This window comes from Triplophysa dalaica, chromosome 11, assembly GCF_015846415.1.
Source record: "Triplophysa dalaica isolate WHDGS20190420 chromosome 11, ASM1584641v1, whole genome shotgun sequence".
Taxonomy (NCBI): domain Eukaryota; kingdom Metazoa; phylum Chordata; class Actinopteri; order Cypriniformes; family Nemacheilidae; genus Triplophysa; species Triplophysa dalaica.
In genome coordinates this window covers 21,309,409-21,328,301 of record NC_079552.1, presented here as the reverse complement: position 1 = coordinate 21,328,301, position 18,893 = coordinate 21,309,409, and the positions used below count along the sequence as shown (strand labels likewise).

Below are 18,893 nucleotides of genomic sequence, written 5' to 3'. Positions count from 1 at the left end.
AAAAAATATTTCAAAGCAGTGTATCAAATCCCCACAATTGATATACAAGGCCTCATCCAGGGAGATTAAAAAAGTATTTTTTTAACATTAGTTAAAGACAGAACGTCTTCAAGTTATCTCGTGCAAATGTTGTCCAGTTTCATTTAAAGTAATTGGTGTTGCCCATGTATAAAGCTTACATGTAAACATTATGGCCTGGTTTCACAGACAAGGTTTAGCTTAAACCAGGACTATGCCTTAGCTGAATCGATCTTTTTATGTCTCTTTTATAAAAACTCCTTTAAAGAATACATTACTGGTGTGCATCTTGAGACAAAAAAATGGCACTCATATATTTCTGGGCATGTTATATTCATTTAAGACAGATCACTCATTCATCTTAGTCTGAGACTAGCCTTAAACCATGTCTGTGAAACCAGGCCTATAAATCTTTGCAGCTTTATGATGTAGAGTGCAAGTGCTGCCCTCCGGTGACAGAGACTTGAATGTGCATTATCTAAAATGACTGAACGCACAAAGATAAAAACCACATCACAAAGATCCACAGTAACATAACAAATCTAGGATGAAAGATCTCTTGTAAAGCAAAGCGTAATATTTATTTTTCAGATCAAATATTGCTGGGGCACATTTCAACAAACATTTCAATCATTGAGGATTAGAATTAAATGGTGGAAACTCACCATGTCTGGAACAGATCTCAACCAAAAGCAAATAAAAATTGTGTCTTAATGAAAAAAGGCCTATTTTTAAGACCACTATTCTCTTTGAAGATTTAAGAAAGAACATGACCCTGTGGGTTTCGTGGTGAAATGTAACCTTGATAGCTTTGCATTACATTATAATTGTTTGCCTTATTAAGACAAATAAACATATATATAACAAAAAGAACATTAAAGAACCCTATTACAAAAATACAGAACTTTACCCTTAGATGGTTGGCATATTTTCCCAGCATATAATCATTAAAATAAGAGAATGTAAAAGAAAATTACTTAAAAATATACTTAAAAAATGCCCCAAAATGTGCAATTAAAACATTTCCTTTGAGGTGTGTGTACACAGTGTTTTAAGAGCTAAACTGGTCACATAAATTGAGGATGAACTGTAACCGTCTCTTGCTCAGTGATGTCACAGATTGCACTACAGCTCAATGACACTCAAGGGCTCAAGTTTACCACCTCTGTGATCTGCTCACTACCGGAGGATAAAAGATTGGCATGGAGTGATCACACACACTGAGGTCTGGATGGCCTTTAACACCCAGTGGGGGGATCTCATTGCTCAGTATTTCTTCACCTGACCTTTCACAATCCATTAGCTGGAAATCTTTGTCCACGCAGATCTCAATTTGACCCAACGTCTGAAACTGGCCTCCCTAGAATTTTGAATAAAGTGACATGTGAATTACACACAGTATGTTAGTCTTGTACTTTAATTATCAACATGAACTCAAGACTTACAGTTTACGTGCATAATGCACATTCCGTTTCTTACAGTGAACTCTTCACACGATTACACAGAAACATGTTTGTCCTCATATTTCACAAAAATAGAATGCTTATGACTTTTAAGCTGACATTGCACACATTTCCTACTCTTAGATCAACTCAGTTCTCGCCCTACATTTATTTTAGGAAATTCAGCTTAAATAATGTGTATGTTTTTTTACATTATTTTAAATGATTCACTGAATTACCATTTACTTATAATTATTATTAATTAATTAACTAATTAATCATAATTACATTTATTTTTATACACACACACATACTCTACATACACAGCATTCCCAATATACCTTTCCTGGGTGGACACACTGAATCTTCGGCTTTACTCCATAGAAACTAGTAAGGGCACTTTCTATATCATCAAGCTGGAACAAACAGAAAACACAGCACATTTACTCACATGCGACCAATCCCATGACTATTGTTCATTCCTCTCCAAAAACAGAGAAGTCTGACCACTATAGCACATAACAGACTCTTTATTGAAATGCTCTTGTTGCAGCCATGGCGGGTTCAGCGCGTGCTGATAAACTATGATGCAGTCTGTGGTCCTTCAACTGACGCTTTTATGACTTTTATAAATGGATGGTGCTTTTGGGAACATTATTTTTCAACAAATCAAAATGTCATCCTGGACCATTACAGTAAACATATTTCAAACATAACATTTACGAATGAATGTTAAACAAAAGATAAAACATTTAACGGCAGCAAAGAAATAGGTGCAGACAGAGTTCAGACTCTCTACAGAGTGAATACAAATTCTACTTACTTTGTAGTGCTCTTCAGACGGCACAATTTGCTTGTTCGTTAAAACACTGAAAACACAAGACATTCATGAGGAAATGTGAAACTGGTGTCAGCTAGAACTGGGGATTTCACAGTAAACACCGTGTGACAAAAGAAATGTAAAAATAAGTAAAGATGTTATTTTACCCTTTATACTGTGGTATTTCTTTGTGATACATTACATGGCTATTAGTGACAGACTATGGTATTGATATATAATACTTATATTATTTCAACATATGCATAAAAATGCACTTACCAACTTCTGGTTATTAAACTATTGTGAAATCAATCCACTTTTTATGCTACTAACATAATGTTCTTTAAAAATCATCTTGATTCCAGTTGGTCAAAAGTACTTGAAATCTGGCTTCTAGAGTTAGATATGAGGTTGTGTCTAGTTTTGTGCGGTTTGTGGACATTTTGTATCTAATGCATTTAAATCTAATGTCACAAGTCACTTTTTGGGTTCAATGTACAACATTACTGTAAAATAAAATGACTTGAATATTCAACAACATTTATGAGCGAATGCATTGGCACTGTTAAACTGAAACTTCCCGATTCAAAACAATCAGATTTTACATAACAAAAACTCACCTGTTGAGGTCAAACTTGTGGTAAAGCTCAAGAGCTTTGCTGAAGTATTTATGCTGACTATTCAGTGACTCTGCTTTAGCTGCACATGTTCCATGTTTCTTCCATTCATACTGCCTAAACAAAACAAACAAAGAAGCTTACCATCACCGGCGTCATTTAGTGTAACATGAATGTATTCAACTTTTATAATCACATACCAAAATTCTGGGGAAAAAGGAGCCAGAAGATCTGGCCAATATTTCTGCATTTCTGGCATTATGTCCTGTAATACATGCCCATAACTGTAAAGCACACATCGTACTGATCTTACATCTGACAATGCAGAAGTCAGAGATCTGTGTTTATCAAAGCAGGTTTTTGTACATAGTTACCTCGATCAAAGTGGCATTAAAATGCCAGGATGAGTTGCACATGCTTCCAGCATTGGGCCTGCAACAATAAAAAAAAATTGTTGCTTTAAATCATTTGATGATTAAAAGACTCAGGGTTTGTTTGGGATTGACCTAAAAACACAAACTGACAGACAATGATATAAAAACTAAGCTTAATGCAGATAATAGATTGTTTTTCAAGCTGTTTGATGGATGCTAACATTCTTATAACTACGTAGCCTTACGTTGTTAAGTTTGTGAATTCACAAAGACGCTCTCTGCAATCAGGAATTACTCATTCTTCAGGAAAAATCTGAACTTTGTATCATTAATAGAGAGGATGGACAACTGAACACTGCTCCTAGAATCTGGCATAGAAAGCTGCCATAGTTTAGTGACCCATACTATACAGTCACAGGTATAATACTGTACATTCCCAAAGAAAAATGTTTCATGTCACACTCACCATAAGCCATGCAGGGTCCAAAAGCTGATATTTGTTTGGCATTGATGCATCTACAAATAAAACAACAACATCATTTAATCTCCTGCTTCCAGATGCTGTCTGAATGTTTTATTTTTCCCAATAATTGGAATTCAATGATAGATTTGAATTGCATTACACCGCAGAATGTCTTTGGCCAGTGTTGAGTCAAGATCAGTTTGGTCCATTCCCTCCTAAAAGAAGCACAATGAACATGTATGATTTACACAATTATAACCCTCGTAACACATAATCTTAATAAACTGTCCTATATGTAGGAGGCTTGATAGAAAAAAGTCAAATAAAAAGCAAAAAACTTCTGTATTCTATAACTGGATGAATCTGACGGTAAACTTTCATGGTGGCAGTTATTTTAACCCTAAAATTAAAAAAAAAAAACGGAGATTTTATCATTACTTTAATATAACAACACCAGAGCTTTTACTTTTTTGTATTTATTTTTAACGGTGATTTCTGTTCGATTCACATTTCTTATTTCTTTTACAGTAATAAAACTCCACAGCAACAAAATGTAAAAAAACTTAAAATATTTCGATTCTTACACAAGACTCTGGCTTTAATAAAAGTTTTATTTGCAGCAGGCTACGGTAAATGTTATAATGCATTCACATTATGCAATAGTAACTTTAGTCGACAACATTGTGTAAACCTGTACATAAGTGTAAGCTGTGGTATATTTTAGCACTCATTGTATTTTCTTTATGATGTATACTTTAACTACCTGTCATAAACGTGGTAGACTTGGTAACGTCATACTCTATAAGTTAGTATACTGTGTGATAGTTTCCCAAACGAGTAAAGTAAAGTACAGTAAGTCTGTGTGTTCAGTTAAATGACATTACCGAGGATGAGCGCTGACGGCTGCTGACAGGAGAAAATATCCAGCACACAGTAACACAACTGCAGCACTGAATCTCATTCTTCAATCCTTTAACACAAAGCATAATCAGTATTAGACACATTGACAAAGGAGAATATTGTAAGTGTAACGTTATTATTATTATTACAAGGCCGCCAGTCAAACAAACACAACAAGTCAACAACAACAGTTAGTGTTTAAATGTCAGTGAAGTTAACGTTACCTGATATGATCCACCAGTCACTTAATCAAGTATAAAAGTTTTATGCGAATTTATTCAGTGCGGTGGCAATGCAGAACTGAAGGGTGACTATCTCACAGAAACAATGTGTAATTGACTAACAAAGCTTACACTTCCTCAAACAGCATACACTACTGCTGCAGTACATTGTGGTTTATCGTGTTTGTGTCGAGATCCGCTATCTGCGCATGCGCATGCTGTCAGGTCATGTGATATACGGAAACGCGTGTCACGTGCATGTGAATCATGCGGATTAAACACTACACTACCAAACGACAGAACTTGATTTCTCGTCTTTACTTCTTCGCTAAATATATTGTTTGTGAAATTTTATTGATTATCATTTTTACTTTATATGTATATATATGAAGCAGTGTAGCCTACTGTGTTATAAGTATTCCAATAAAAACTTTTAATAAATCAAATTGAAACTTTCCACTGAAACTAACAATGGTATTTAATAAAAGACATGAAAAACTGTGAAATGCAATTTTATTTTCATGTTCACAAGATAAAGACGTGTTTTTTTTAATGTAAACTTTATTTGAATATGGGTTGTGGTTACCAGTCTCATCACCACAGCTGGTATAAAATGTCTGGAGTTAAGAACTAACAGAACAATATCTGGGTTCATGGAAAAGGACTCATGGTGGAGTCAATATCATTCTCTGCCTTGACTTAGTGAATCAATGTACTTTTAATGTGACTGTTATGAGTGTGTACTTTGACTGGCACATATAAAATGTCCCCACCTGTCACCTGTACTTTTTGTACCTCTGTTAAAAGCACCCCAATCCCCACCTCCACCACTGTTGACCCCATCATTTACTTTTTAAAAAACAAAGATGTCACAAAAGGGGTTATGTCAGATTTTGTAAAAAGTAAAATGGTAAAAAGTTGACCCTGAAAATGCTGTTATGTACATTATATAAACACACAGCAGATTTACCTGTTCAGTGAATCATTTAGAGTTCAGGAAAGTGTCCGAAAAATCAGTTTGAAAATCAGTTACTTATGCAATTCAGTTTGTAAACTTCCTATAATGAAATGTGAAAAAAGAGAACCTGCTTTGGTAACCTTGTCTTCAGACAATCACTACAGTATTTAAGCATTGTGCTGTTACTCAAAAAAACAGTAGGCCTTATGTCAAATTGAGAACTAAAAAAAACAATAAAAGTGAAGTAAAAATCTACTAAAAATAACTTTTCCCTATATACAATTTCTTGTATGATTTCCCTTTAACTCACCTTGAACTAAACTCACACTCAGGTGTCAGGTTGCACTAGGTAGGCAGGCATAACCCCAAATCCACGTCTGTGCAATATGTGAAAGCCTTTAGGAAATGATGTGGGAAGTTAGTGTAAATGCTATATATAGTCTGATGCCTGGCCTTATATGGGATGTGGGAGCCTCAGCATTCCGCATGGGTAATATTGTGCTTTTCATCAGCTGGTAGAGGCTCGTCTACCTCTGCGCTGCGCTCTTCTTTTCTCCTGGGTAAGTATGCCAGCCCCCTTATTTCCACACTTTTCCTCTGAAATTATAACGCAAAGTTGGCCTTGTAGAAAAACAACCATGTCTCTGTTGAGAGAGAAGGAAACTTTTGAACTCTGCCTTGGTGGATGTTGTTCTCTATTAAATGATGTTTGCTTCAATGGGAGCTGCACTTGACATTGAAGGGCATTACAACATAGGCAATGAAATTGTTTTAAGTGCACTCGTAGATGACAGACGAATGAGTATTTGGTATGAGGACAAGTGTCTATTAGTTTACTTTATTTTTGTTAAACTTTCTTGAAGGAGCTGTTTGTCATGAACTTTGAGTATGTTTTTCTGTGCCAATGCTTCTGATGCATGATGCCAAGGATGTGAAAGCTGGATTTGACATACCACCGATTTACATGCCATTTTATAGATGTTATTGTACATTGAACCTTAAGCTGCATTTGAGTACGCATGAAGGGTTGTGTCTTTTGTTTGTTTTTATGTTGACAGATTGCATTGTGTTTCATGTGTCCAGTACTCTGCATATGAAAAGCTGTTTGCCATTTCCTTCATTATATTTAAGTAATATTAACAATATGGTAATGTACACTTTACAGTACAGACTCTTAAATACTGTACTCATCTCCTTGGATTGCTCAATATCCCATCCCCCAATCTCTAATTTTAAACCACCGCGAGGCTTGGCTTTCCTTTAGCCCAAAGCTTGAGAACACCCCCACCTCCACATCTCCACAAACAGGTCCACTTTCCCAACACCTAAATCATATTAACACAGCCGCACAGTGGATATATTACAGCATTGTGCCCCAAATAACGTTGAGAAGAGAGAAAATCGAGCAACCATAGGCATTCTATTTCTTCCAGCTTGCATTTGGACACCTGTCGATCGAAGCATTATGACTTGTATGCCTTTGCATGTTTTTGTTCCTGGTTTGATTCGTAGGTCCTTTGAGGTTGCCAAATATGGCTGGAGTCGTTACCAGACACAAGCATTTCGGTCATGACTACCGCAGTACTGAGTCTAAATATGTAGCGCGGGAATACTCCAGGTAAGGTATATAGTGAAGCATCGGAAGTCATAATTTGTTTAGAGAAACAGTAAAACTACTTGTCGTAAAACAATGACAAGATGTAACACTACTGAAACATTTACACAAATGTTCCAACTTAGCTAAAATGTCTGTATTACAAACAGTAACTGAACTCCAACATGGTAACATCATCCCAAAGTCATGGAAATATCATTATCTTCTTGGGCTGTTTTAGATAGATGTGTAAAGTTGAAAACATTTTGTAATATTTCCTGTTATGTGACACTATACTGCATCTCATACTGTTTTGATACTGGTTTTGATTTTTTATTTTGATTTTGGTTAACCTTTGTGCATGCTGTGTCTTTATATTGCATATTCTATGTTATGCAATCCATAACATTTGCATCTCTATCGCCATCTCTTTTTGAACCATAAAGTTGCATGTTACTTTACGTATTTATTATTGTGTAGAAGTAAAACTTACTATTCTCGCAAAATCTGATCTGGCAACTCATGGTTATAAAAAAATCGTAACGAATAGCTTGTGTCGAGATCTTTTTTTAAACGGATTTACTGCACTCATTCCCAAACAGATTTTTGTTTTATTTTCAGCCCCCAAGAAGTTATGATTGCAAAATATTTTATAAGCCTTTAAGGAACATATTAAAATGGAATACATTCAGGATTAGAAATTAAATTGGCAATTCATTTCATTTTATGTTTGAGTTCATTAAAATGAGTTGCCCTTAAAAGATGTTAAAAATGATTCATGTTAACATATGAGTAGCAGCAGATGCTGCTTTAAAGTTTTAATTTTTTTATTAGTTCGTTTTATTGAGAAGCAGGCACATTGTGTGTGTGATGGCAGTTGTTATTCACTCTGTACCGTTTGCAGCCTGAAAGGTCAAAAGGTCATTTTGGTTTTGTTGGCAAGGCCAGTTTCACCTGAACCATGCATAAAAATGAGGAAGCAACAATATATAGGCAATATTAAAATGACGATTTTATACAAATAATCATCAAAAATGACCTACAGTAATATTTTAGGACTTTTTTAAAAATAAGTTGTGATGCTTTTTTGAATGCTTTGCTGTTGCATGAAATGCATGAATACTCCAGTCTGAATGACTGTCCAAAAATTATACAATAATGATTAATTTTGGAGGAATAAAAGTGACTTGACCAAACATTAATAAACAATGCATTTAATTTTTCATATACTGTATACTGTAAATCTGTAGATTCTTTCTTTATATATACAGTATAGTAGGTTTATTTGTTTTGTATCTTTGTAGCTCTGCTGTTGAAGAGGTGAATTATCAATCACGCAGGAATATCCAGAAAGTGGTAAAGCCTCTTTACATCGCAGCTTGATCAGAATTTTATTTAAAAGTTATTATTTAATTTCAGTGTTGTTATGCAGTAAATATTTCTTCATTATATACTTAAACATTAATACAGGTTATATTTTAAATAATTGGGTTTCATTGCTTACTGTTTGGTGTAGGATGAGCATATGCGTGTTGTTACATATTTTGAACATTTTGGATAAAAGCGTCTGCTAAATCACTAAATGTGAACAGCCCACAGCACAGAGAATAATTTATCTCTTTCCATCAGGTGGAGAGGAAGATGCCTGAGAAATACATCCGTGAGGAGTCCATGATCAGGGGCCCCAAGTTCCAGGCGAGGCTGAGGTCCCACACAGTTTTTGAGAACACAGATATTAAACTTTTCTGCACTGTGGAGGGTTATCCCACCCCGCACGTTAAATGGTAAGGCTTTATCCAACCTTCAAAGGTTTAGGCAAATTCTCTCTTCTTCAAAAACTAGAAGCTTGTCCAGGCAAAACATATAGGCCTAGAGTGATATAGCGGTATAGACATTTATGAGAAGCTTACGCAAGAATATACATGTTTTACAATATTCTACAGGTTCAGGGATGGTGTCATCCTGGACATTTCCTCTGGAAAGTACTTTGTGGAGAGCAGCGCTGGATTTCATGCCCTCTCCATCCTCAAGTAATATAAACTTTCGTGAACTTTTCTGACATTGATGCAATGCCTGAATCCATATTGAACAGAATGAATGGCAAATTTTATTAGACGTATGTGAACAACATCAGGTATCGGGCTCTCTTTTGCATATGCATATGTCTTTGCTAGTAAGTGGATTATATATTTTATAATAATGTTATTGAAGATTTTAAATCACATTCAACATTGTCTTCCCTGTACTACAGAAACTTTGGGTAAATGACCAATTCGACATCAATTTTACAAAAAAAGCTATTTATCATATAAATGAAGTCTTTTTTAATGCTTATTTGTTTACCTTGGGTACATTCAATAACTTCTATTCCTAACTATTTGACCAGGTGGCTAATTTCTATGATCTCATCCAAATATTTTAGTACAATCTGCATTTGCCGTGAATGATGTTAGGTTAAGGCAGGGGTGTCCAATATCGGTCCTGGAGGGCCACAGTCCTGCAGAGTTTAGCTCCAACTTGACTCAACACACCTGTTTAGAAGTTTCTAGTCTGCATTGTGGGACCCTGATTAGCTGTTCAGGTGTGTTTGATTAGGGTTGAAGCTAAACTTCGCAGGACACAGGCCCTCCAGGACTGAGTTTAATCATAAACTCATAATGTATTAACGTTAGCTTTTTTTGCATTACAGCTTTAGGAATCAATGTTAAGGCATATTCACTTTGAATTAGAAAAACATTATTTTTTGCTTTTTGTTGGTTGCCTTAAATTTTTTATATATTTTTATGTTTTTATCTATAGTTTATGTACATAGAAGGTGTAAAAACACTACTATTTTGTGATAATAGGCAGTTATTCTTACCTTACTTCTTGACTGACTCTAATCCCCTCCTATCCCCTAGCCTAGTGAAAGATCCAACTATGGTGATGTGGCTTGTAGATCTTATAGATCTAAACTTTGAGTCCAGTTTCACTAGATCTCTCTCCGTCAGGAACAAATTAAATCTGGAAATATCAACTCCGTTGTAACCACCAGGGAGATATAGAGCTGAAAGGAAGAACAGCAGGCAGCAGACGAAGTGATGTTAAATAGACAGACAAATGATTTATTGAATAATCTCAGTTGTGCGTTGATGCTCAGTCAAGCTCTGTCAAACTTCGTCTGACTAGAAACAGATTCAATATGTGTTTTAAACCATTCAAGATTACAGTATCAAAACATTGTCTCATGACATTATTATGGACCTTGAGATGGAGACCAATGGATACTCATATCAGCATAAGACACAATTCAACTCCCAATGAGGTTAAACAACAGGAAAGTTAGGAACAAATAATATGAATAGAAGTGAATAATAAAATAAATGAATGAATACATATGATGAATATTGTAATAAATGGGATAAATGAAATAGAATAATAAAATAAACAAGAAACAATGTATGTTTCTATCCAGATCTATCATTAGTCTGATGTTATTGGTCAGATGGTGTAGTCTGCTGTGATTGGTGTACCATGAATGAGGCTCACAAGCTACTTTCCCTGCTTTCCAACTGGGAAATAACGCCCTCCGAAGGGCCCTTCGAAACAATCATGGCCGCCATACTGAAGGATCATTCGAAACAGAAGTGCTCCTAACTAGTCACTTCAAAGGGCCCTTTAGAATGGAGGATTTTGGTAGGGAACTACTGATGATAACTTCTGGCTCCCATGATTCTTTGCACAGATTCTTTGTGTGGTGACGCCGCTTCCTTATGGGCGTGGGATGATGATGCAGAAAGGCACTTCAAGAAATAGTTGTTTGGTCCCCTACACCCTTTTACCCTTCAAAGCTCTCACTCCGGAGGGTAAAACAATTTGAAGGGCTTAGGGCATAGGGATGAGCCCTTCGAAATGGAACAAAGGGAGTGTTTGGTGGGCAGTTCTAGCAAAACGTAGACAATATGTAGTGACATAAATCTGCGCGAATCGGATTAGGGACGACTCATTTGTGTGATTCAGAGTTGACTGCTTATTTTCCAAGCCAGTAACTTTGTTATTCGTTCACCTTCGGATTTAAAACTTGGCATACTGCTTTAAATCACACACGGCAACATTACACACGGCATGAAATGTCATTTTCATGATATTATGTTCTGTACTCTTTAAAATGAATGTGAAAATATTAGTTAACTCAATGAATTTGATGCAAACTCGTGGTTTTGACTAATATTTTTAAGTTTAATGAACTCTTTTTCAATTAACTTTTACGTTGAACCAACAAAATTTTACAGGGAAATTCTGGTCAGTTGTCCGGCGAATTTAAAAAGAAAAGTCACTAATGTTCGTGAAAGTTGTCTTGTTTAAGCAAAGGAAAATTTTGAAGTATAATACGACCCCAAAGGACACATCTTGACAGGCGGCATGCAATTCGCCCTCTAAACATCCACAAGAACCCTGCACACAATTAAAGTTTAATAACAAGTAAATGTCCTCAAAAGGAAGTTGTGTCAATGGAATTGCATGTGAACGTTTCCAATTTAGTCCAGGGCTGGTCGGCGCGCCGCCCACGTCTTGAGCTCCCGTCAGCTGTTCGTGCCGAAGTGCTGAGTTCGGTGTCATCTGACACTTGGGCGTCTGAAAGAGAGAGCCGAGTTTCACTGCCGTCAGTCCCACAAACAATCACTGTGTCCCTTATGTCACTTTCCGTCCACTCCTCACACTCCCAACCCAAAGCTCACAGCTGAAGCGTGGCATTCTGAATTTCATCCAAAAAGAGCGAACCTCTCACCCTTTGACAAACAGCCGTGCCTCTCAATATTGTGGCATCCAGGGAGCGAACTCTAATATAGCACGGTCAGGCTGAAGGTCACATTACAAACTTCTCGTTTTCTTCCCCCTTCCCTGCGTCTCGGATTTGCCATTCAAGCTTCAGAGCCTCCCGTGTTGAACACGACGTGAAAGCGGGCGCTTAGTTACATTACCATTTAGTTTGGAGCAATTATCCTCTTGACATTAGAGCATTAGTTAACTGCCAATTTATCCATCATGATGGGGAAGCACTTTGTGTGCTTTCCAAATGTCAATTAGGAAATGACTGTGGCATATATCCAATCAAATAGCAATCATGCTGATTATTTATTGACTGATTCATTAGCCAAATGGGTGAAGATGAGCTTGCCATCCAGACGTGTATTGATTAAACACCTGTGAATGTGTTTTAAAGGTGCGTAACCGATGACACGGCAATGTACGCGGCCGTTGCCTCCAACTCACACGGACAGGCTTCTTCCCAGGCTTCAATCATTGTGAAAAGTAAGACCTTTACTGGCACACACTGACCACCTTTCTGACGCCAAAAACTTATATTAGTGTCAGAAGAGTACCTCTGTTTTATTCAATATAAAAGATCACTGAAATTAGTAAACATTTCCCAACAGACATCACTGAAAATGATAATAAAGAGCTGTGTAGTTTCTGCATAACTGAAATGATTGAAATGTTTCAGCCATCATCTATTTGTAAGGGAGACAGATAGTCCCACCCACACACTCACGTGATTGGTTGAATCTGAGTCGTATGTAAGGATGGGTTCGGACGCTAAAACGAACAGAGCAATGTTCGGTCACAAGTTGGGATAGATTTAATGTTTAACACTAATACACGTTTTACCTATACAAGAAAAACATGTAAAATATAAATCATAATGTTTTATGCATTTTTGTTTTTGCAGTGAATTATTCTTGTTAAAGTAACAGTTTTCATTCAAAATTAAAATTCTGTCATGGTTTACTCACCCTACTGCAAAACACAAAAGAAGATATACAAAAAAATGTTGGGCAAGTCAATGGGGACCAACGGCACATTTTTCAGAATGTCTTCTTTTGTGTTCTGCAGAGGGAAGAAAGTCATACAGGTTTGAAATGACAGGAGGGCGTGTAAATCATGACAGAATTTTGCAGGAGGAAACTATTCCTATAATGAAAACATGCCTGCCAACTATAACGGTACATGTCTGCTTTACAGGGGTCAAAGAGGAAGAAAAATCGACTGCTTATTCCTGGTTACCTTACGAGTGTACGTGTGAAAACCCCCTTTTATATAAAAGAGCAAAAAATCTGTACAGATAATGGAAGGGAGAAATTGTTCCCCTGTTTTTGCTTTCCCAGGTGCCATTTTACCTGAAATCAAGTATACAAAAATTAACATCACCTTCACTGAGACGTTTGGCGTGAGCTTTGGGACAGAAGGTGATAAGGTCACATTGTCCTGCAAGATGACCATTAACCCCAACCTGGCCAACCTTCAGCCTGAAGCGCTCTGGTACAGAGATGGTGAGAAATGGACCACATAATTCTGAAAGCAGAATTATGTATGATTCTAAAGTTGAGGTACATAACTGTACCAGTTTTCTCATAAATATTAATGAGGTGATGTAAAATCTGCCCAGCAGTCGTAACTGATGCACTGAAAGACAGGTAAGTTCAGTCAACTGCTGATGCAACCGGTTGGCAAAAGCTTTTGCTTGGTCTGAGACTTGTCATTTTCTTTTTTTCTGTACACTATGACCAAACAAACAAAACTTTAAAATATTGTGATTGTTACCCATTTGTTAAAAATTAGTAATGACAAGTCTCTTCTATTTACAATCGCAGTGCAACAAAATCTTAAAATAGGCTATATTTTCTTTATCCTTTACTTTCTTTTCTTTTTTGTTTGTGAAATATGACTGTCACATGTTCAGAACATTTAAATTATATATATTTTTTCCTCTACAGAGTCGTGTACCTGGCGAAACACGACTCTTACATCCTTTTTCAAAGACATCACCTCCTGCTCACTGGAGTAAATTGTCTTTTATGATTCATTATTTCACTCCGATCTCATTTCCTCATGATAAAATTATACCTCCACATCGGATCTGCACTATATGCTACACATGTAATATTTTCATTTCCTTTCCTGTGAGAGCCTTTTTCTGTGGTCCCTCTAGAGCACCTTCTGAAAGAATCAAAGTGGGTGAAAATGGAGTCGGGGGGTGGTGTTGCTAAGCTCACACTGACTCAACTGGCTAAGGATGATGAGGGTCTTTACACCCTCCGCATGGTGACCAAGGGAGGAGATGCGGTCCACAGGGCGTACGTCTTCGTTGATGGTACAGAGATGGGAACTTCTCCTTGGCTTGTTGAAAATTCTTCTTTAACTTTTGTCCGTTTTATGGCCTATAGATTATTACAATTTATAGAAATGACAATAACATTTAACGGTATTACAAAGTTTAATCATCACATCGGTGCATCAGTCATGTGATGTGTGAAGTCACTATGCGTTGTTTTGGCAGATGGTCCACCTCCAGTTCCTCAAGCTCCTGGAGCCCCAATGGATCTCAAGATTCATGACGCTAACAGAGATTATGTCATCTTGTCCTGGAAACCTCCTAATACCACCACTGAAGGTCCCATCGTTGGATATTTTGTTGACAGGTGACTGTGCTGACTATGATGTTCTTGGTATATGTGTTATATATAGAAGGCAATTGCTGCCTTACATACAGCCACCAAAACTATTTGGACACTTAAAGGTGCTGTGTGTGATTTTGGGGGGGGGTCTTCACAGAAATTCAATATAATATATATAACTATGTGTTCAGAGGTGTCTGCTTGCATGGAATGTTATTTTCATGTTGTTTCTACATTAGCTCCATACGGACAAACTTCTCTTTGTATATATGTTTTACGGAAAGAAGCAAAACGTGATGACATCTTAGTTCTGGGTCTTAGTTTTGTTGTTTCAATTTTGAAACCTCACTGCTTGATGCCACTAAAAATCACACAATTCTGTACATTTTATGATTTCGAAAAGATCATCCAGTCCACTGCTTGTTCTTGATTGTAAATGAAAAAAATAATATTTAAGTAAATTGAATATTGATTAGAAAGAGGAAAGAAATAAAAAATCGAATGGTAACATATCTTAATACAATTGTCATGTTTTTAAAAAAAAACAGTATTGCACACTGCACTTGGGAAATGGTAAAACATTTATCTGAAGAAATGAAAATAAAAAAAATTCACCCAATTATAATTTATATAGTTTTAAATTTGATCTATAATAATTTTAAACTACTGTATAAAATTTTTAATATATTTAGTAATGTTAAGTGTAGCCGATATTAAAAATATTACAATTGGAGTGATTGATTATTTCATGTTTTTTTTGCTTAATCTCAATGAAACATTATTTTGTAATGTTATGACAATTCTCAAAAATGTTTTTTTCTATGTGGTACTTAAACAGCTTCATAATAGTTTACAGACAACAGTTTGCTATGGCCTTTTAAACAGAGACAAATTAAAAAGTTGCCTAGAACAAGTTTTTTTTGCATATGCTATGGCGGCTGTGTTTAGTTTGTTGTCTGTCACTTTGAGCTGCAATACTTTCAAGCTGAAATTTACTCTCATCGGACGGCAATCAGGCTGTTTACTGATGCATGGCTCTGCAATTATCCTTAGCTCATATCATCTCCTCAGAACGTAAATGTGGGCTGTAATTTTCTCTCTTTCAGCGCAGAGGTAATGATAGGATCATCTTGTATCGTTCATGTGTTTTCTTTCACTCCTCTTGGGCAGATGTGAGGTCGGAACAGAGAACTGGGTGCAATGTAACGACTCCCCCGTGAAGATCTGCAAATATCCCGTGCAGGGCCTGTTCGAAGGACACTCTTATTACTTCCGTGTGCGGGCCGTCAACGCCCGCGGCATCGGAAGATCCTCCAGAGTATCTGAACCTGTTGCCGCTCTGGACCCAACAGAGTTTGAGAGACTTCAGGGTGAGACCCATGAAGATAGATTTTTCGATCTGTGTTTAGTGTGTGATCATTAAACTATTTTATTTATGACATCTCTTTTGACAGCGACAAAACTTGGTGGGAAACTCGACATTGTGACTTACTATGATGACCTTGAAGGTAGTCTACATTTTCTTATGTGTTTATAAATTCTGGTAACAAAACATCTTAGTTAAATAAATAGAATCCAAAAAGATATGTTTAAAATCATTTAAGAGGACTTGTCAAAGCTGTTATATTGTACACAGATCACACGATCAGTTAAAACTCTGTTAAAATTGAGCATTGCAGTGCCTCATTCACTTACTTGAAGTATGCATGCCAGACCAGTGCTGTCTCGTACTATCTTTAATTATATTTTACTTCATATCACCCTAGTGATAATAAAAACAAACAAACACAAAGATGTGTAAATATGTAAGGAATATTTTATCACAGATAGTTCTTGGGGGTACTGTAAAAGTCCCCCCTTTCTTATAATTAATTTAATTGCCAAATTCCCAGTTAACATTACATATAATCCTGTAGAGAGATCCACTCATTAAGTCTGTTATTGCAGAAATGGAAATCCCTGTTCATTCTCCTGTGATTCAGACCATGGGATGCCTGATTAAATTTTGCCTTTCACAATGCTTTATTGATTTATTCCCTCCTTGTCGTTTTTTCGCAGATTTTTCAATACTTTCTCACTCCAGATAAAGCCTTTGTGATATTATGATTAATTGATTTGGTTAATGTCTTAAAACATTAACATTTCTTTTTAATAACTGAGAAAATCAATAAATATGAAGGCCATTGTGGACAGTCATTGTTGTCCTGTATGCTGGCAAAATCTTAACCTCTTAAACTTGAGGACAATTAAACCGAATAATTGTCAAACATTCTGTATAATTAGACTATTTTTTTTATCAATTTAATCCAATGTATGCGGGTAGGGCAGTCTTAAATTCAGGTAAAAATGCAAAATATGCACCAGAGCTTCAGAGGTTTAATACATTGATAAATAAATCATGAGAAAATCACAACTGGGATCACAACAGACCTTTTAGGAACACTTTTTATTCTTAAAACTTAAAATCTGTAACTCCTTTCTTATGACATAATTGTTAAAAAAATCACCTGTGTGTTTTTAAAAAACAAATGAGATTTCCGGTAAAATCTGACCCAACAGCTAGAATTATAAATAACTATTATTAGCTCACTGTTGGGGAAGGCAGACTCATTGCTTACTTTATGTACTGGCTCAATAACTGATTTTATTTTAACCCAAAAATGATGGATTGTTCAAAATGTACACCCTTAAAAAAGGTGCTTCAAAAGGTTCTTAGATGTAGAAGAACCTTTTGGTTCCACAAAGAACCTTTAACATCTGAACATTCTTTAGTTAATAAAAGGTAAGAAAGAAATGGTTCTTTAAGCATCAAAATGGTTCCTCTATATGGCATAGCTGTTAAGAACTGTTTAAGCAACTTTATTTTTAAGAGTGTAAGAAGCAAAACTATGTATATTTCGAAAATATCATTCCCATTCCCATTCAATTAGCTTCATGTATTTTTGTATTTGTAGTCTTTACTAGCTGATAGCAGCCGTCACTTTGTGCTTTTTTCTTATTCTTGTCATGGTTTTGGTTTTTGAAATGAGCAATAATTATCCAGGCCGTAATTGTTTCTCTTCTGAGAGGTGCTGATTAGTTTTTGATGAGAATTCCATCAGGACGGGATCATACAAACATCTGCAGTGAGATGAACACATCAAGCATTCTGCTTATATCTAACCACACAAGCAGGAAAGATGATATTCACATTTCAATCTATAATCTTGAGACATTTCCTGCAGTTATTTGTGTGTGTGTGTGTGTGTGTGTACAGTGTGTCGAGGGAAAACCAGTAATTCTGTTTGATGTGCTTTGCCTCCAGCCGAGGGAATAGCTCCTGGACCTCCCTCTAAAGTCTGTGTCTCAGAGACGGACCGAACATATGTCGTGCTCAGTTGGTTGGCTCCAGTCTACCATGGAAAAGCCCCCATGTGGTATTACATTGAGAAGGTTAGTATCTGCTTGCTGGCAGGCGTTTGGCCGGCCCAACTTCCGCAAACTACATTTCATCGATTTAGTTTTGTCCTTGCGGCACCGTAGCAATCCATTAAGAAACATTTGATGAGGAACATTTACTGTTAACAACATTTAAAGTCTTTCATCCATTGGTTTGAATGAGCTTATGTAGCACAGCCGCAAGGAAATGTTTGTTGCCCAAAGTTTGCTCTTTTGGAGATTCGACTGTGTCATGTGACATTCTTGAAAAGTTTTGTAAGAAATATAAATAGAATCAAATTGTCAATTAACATAATTAGAGAATAGAAGTATAAAAAAATGGACAGTATGTCTCAAATAATTTTGTATATGAAGAATTTGATAAGAAACATTTATGTTTATATTTTGGTATTGTAGAAGTGTAAGGTACTGTTGAGATTTCTTCTGAATCTCTAGAAGAAACACCTCTACTGAAGTATTTTTTCTGAGGAAAAACAGCCCAGAGATCATTTTTACTGCTAGGTGATGGCTCTTTCATACCTTTAAAGAATCATTAGAATTTGATTAAGATCTCCATTGTGTATCCATTTGTTTTTCCTGAACTTGTTGCAAATCTGAGCTCAGTTTGTGACA

General features: G+C 36.2%; 2 protein-coding genes across 2 annotated transcripts in view; one reads left to right on the top strand and one right to left on the bottom strand.

The window, feature by feature from the left end:
- Positions 1-575: 575 nt before the first annotated feature.
- On the bottom strand, positions 576-5,062 carry rnaset2 (ribonuclease T2). Its single transcript, XM_056761510.1, has 10 exons — positions 4,859-5,062; positions 4,619-4,704; positions 3,895-3,949; positions 3,738-3,787; positions 3,272-3,329; positions 3,098-3,162; positions 2,901-3,014; positions 2,284-2,329; positions 1,802-1,876; positions 576-1,378 (listed from the first exon to the last, which is right to left on the bottom strand). The coding sequence occupies exons 2-10, from the start codon at positions 4,693-4,695 to the stop codon at positions 1,175-1,177; spliced, it is 744 nt and encodes a 247-aa protein (XP_056617488.1). The 5' UTR covers positions 4,696-4,704; positions 4,859-5,062; the 3' UTR covers positions 576-1,174.
- A 1,260-nt stretch (positions 5,063-6,322) lies between these two features.
- Positions 6,323-18,893, top strand: part of myom2b (myomesin 2b) — a 38,131-nt gene continuing 25,560 nt past the window's right edge. The window contains exons 1-13 of the mRNA XM_056761327.1: positions 6,323-6,373; positions 7,326-7,431; positions 8,712-8,763; positions 9,037-9,191; positions 9,351-9,437; positions 12,611-12,699; positions 13,411-13,461; positions 13,554-13,718; positions 14,378-14,539; positions 14,726-14,867; positions 16,014-16,213; positions 16,298-16,351; positions 18,148-18,275. Of these exons, the coding sequence (XP_056617305.1) occupies positions 7,346-7,431; positions 8,712-8,763; positions 9,037-9,191; positions 9,351-9,437; positions 12,611-12,699; positions 13,411-13,461; positions 13,554-13,718; positions 14,378-14,539; positions 14,726-14,867; positions 16,014-16,213; positions 16,298-16,351; positions 18,148-18,275 (1,371 nt within the window). The 5' untranslated portion in view covers positions 6,323-6,373; positions 7,326-7,345. The remainder of the gene's footprint in view (positions 6,374-7,325; positions 7,432-8,711; positions 8,764-9,036; positions 9,192-9,350; positions 9,438-12,610; positions 12,700-13,410; positions 13,462-13,553; positions 13,719-14,377; positions 14,540-14,725; positions 14,868-16,013; positions 16,214-16,297; positions 16,352-18,147; positions 18,276-18,893) is intronic.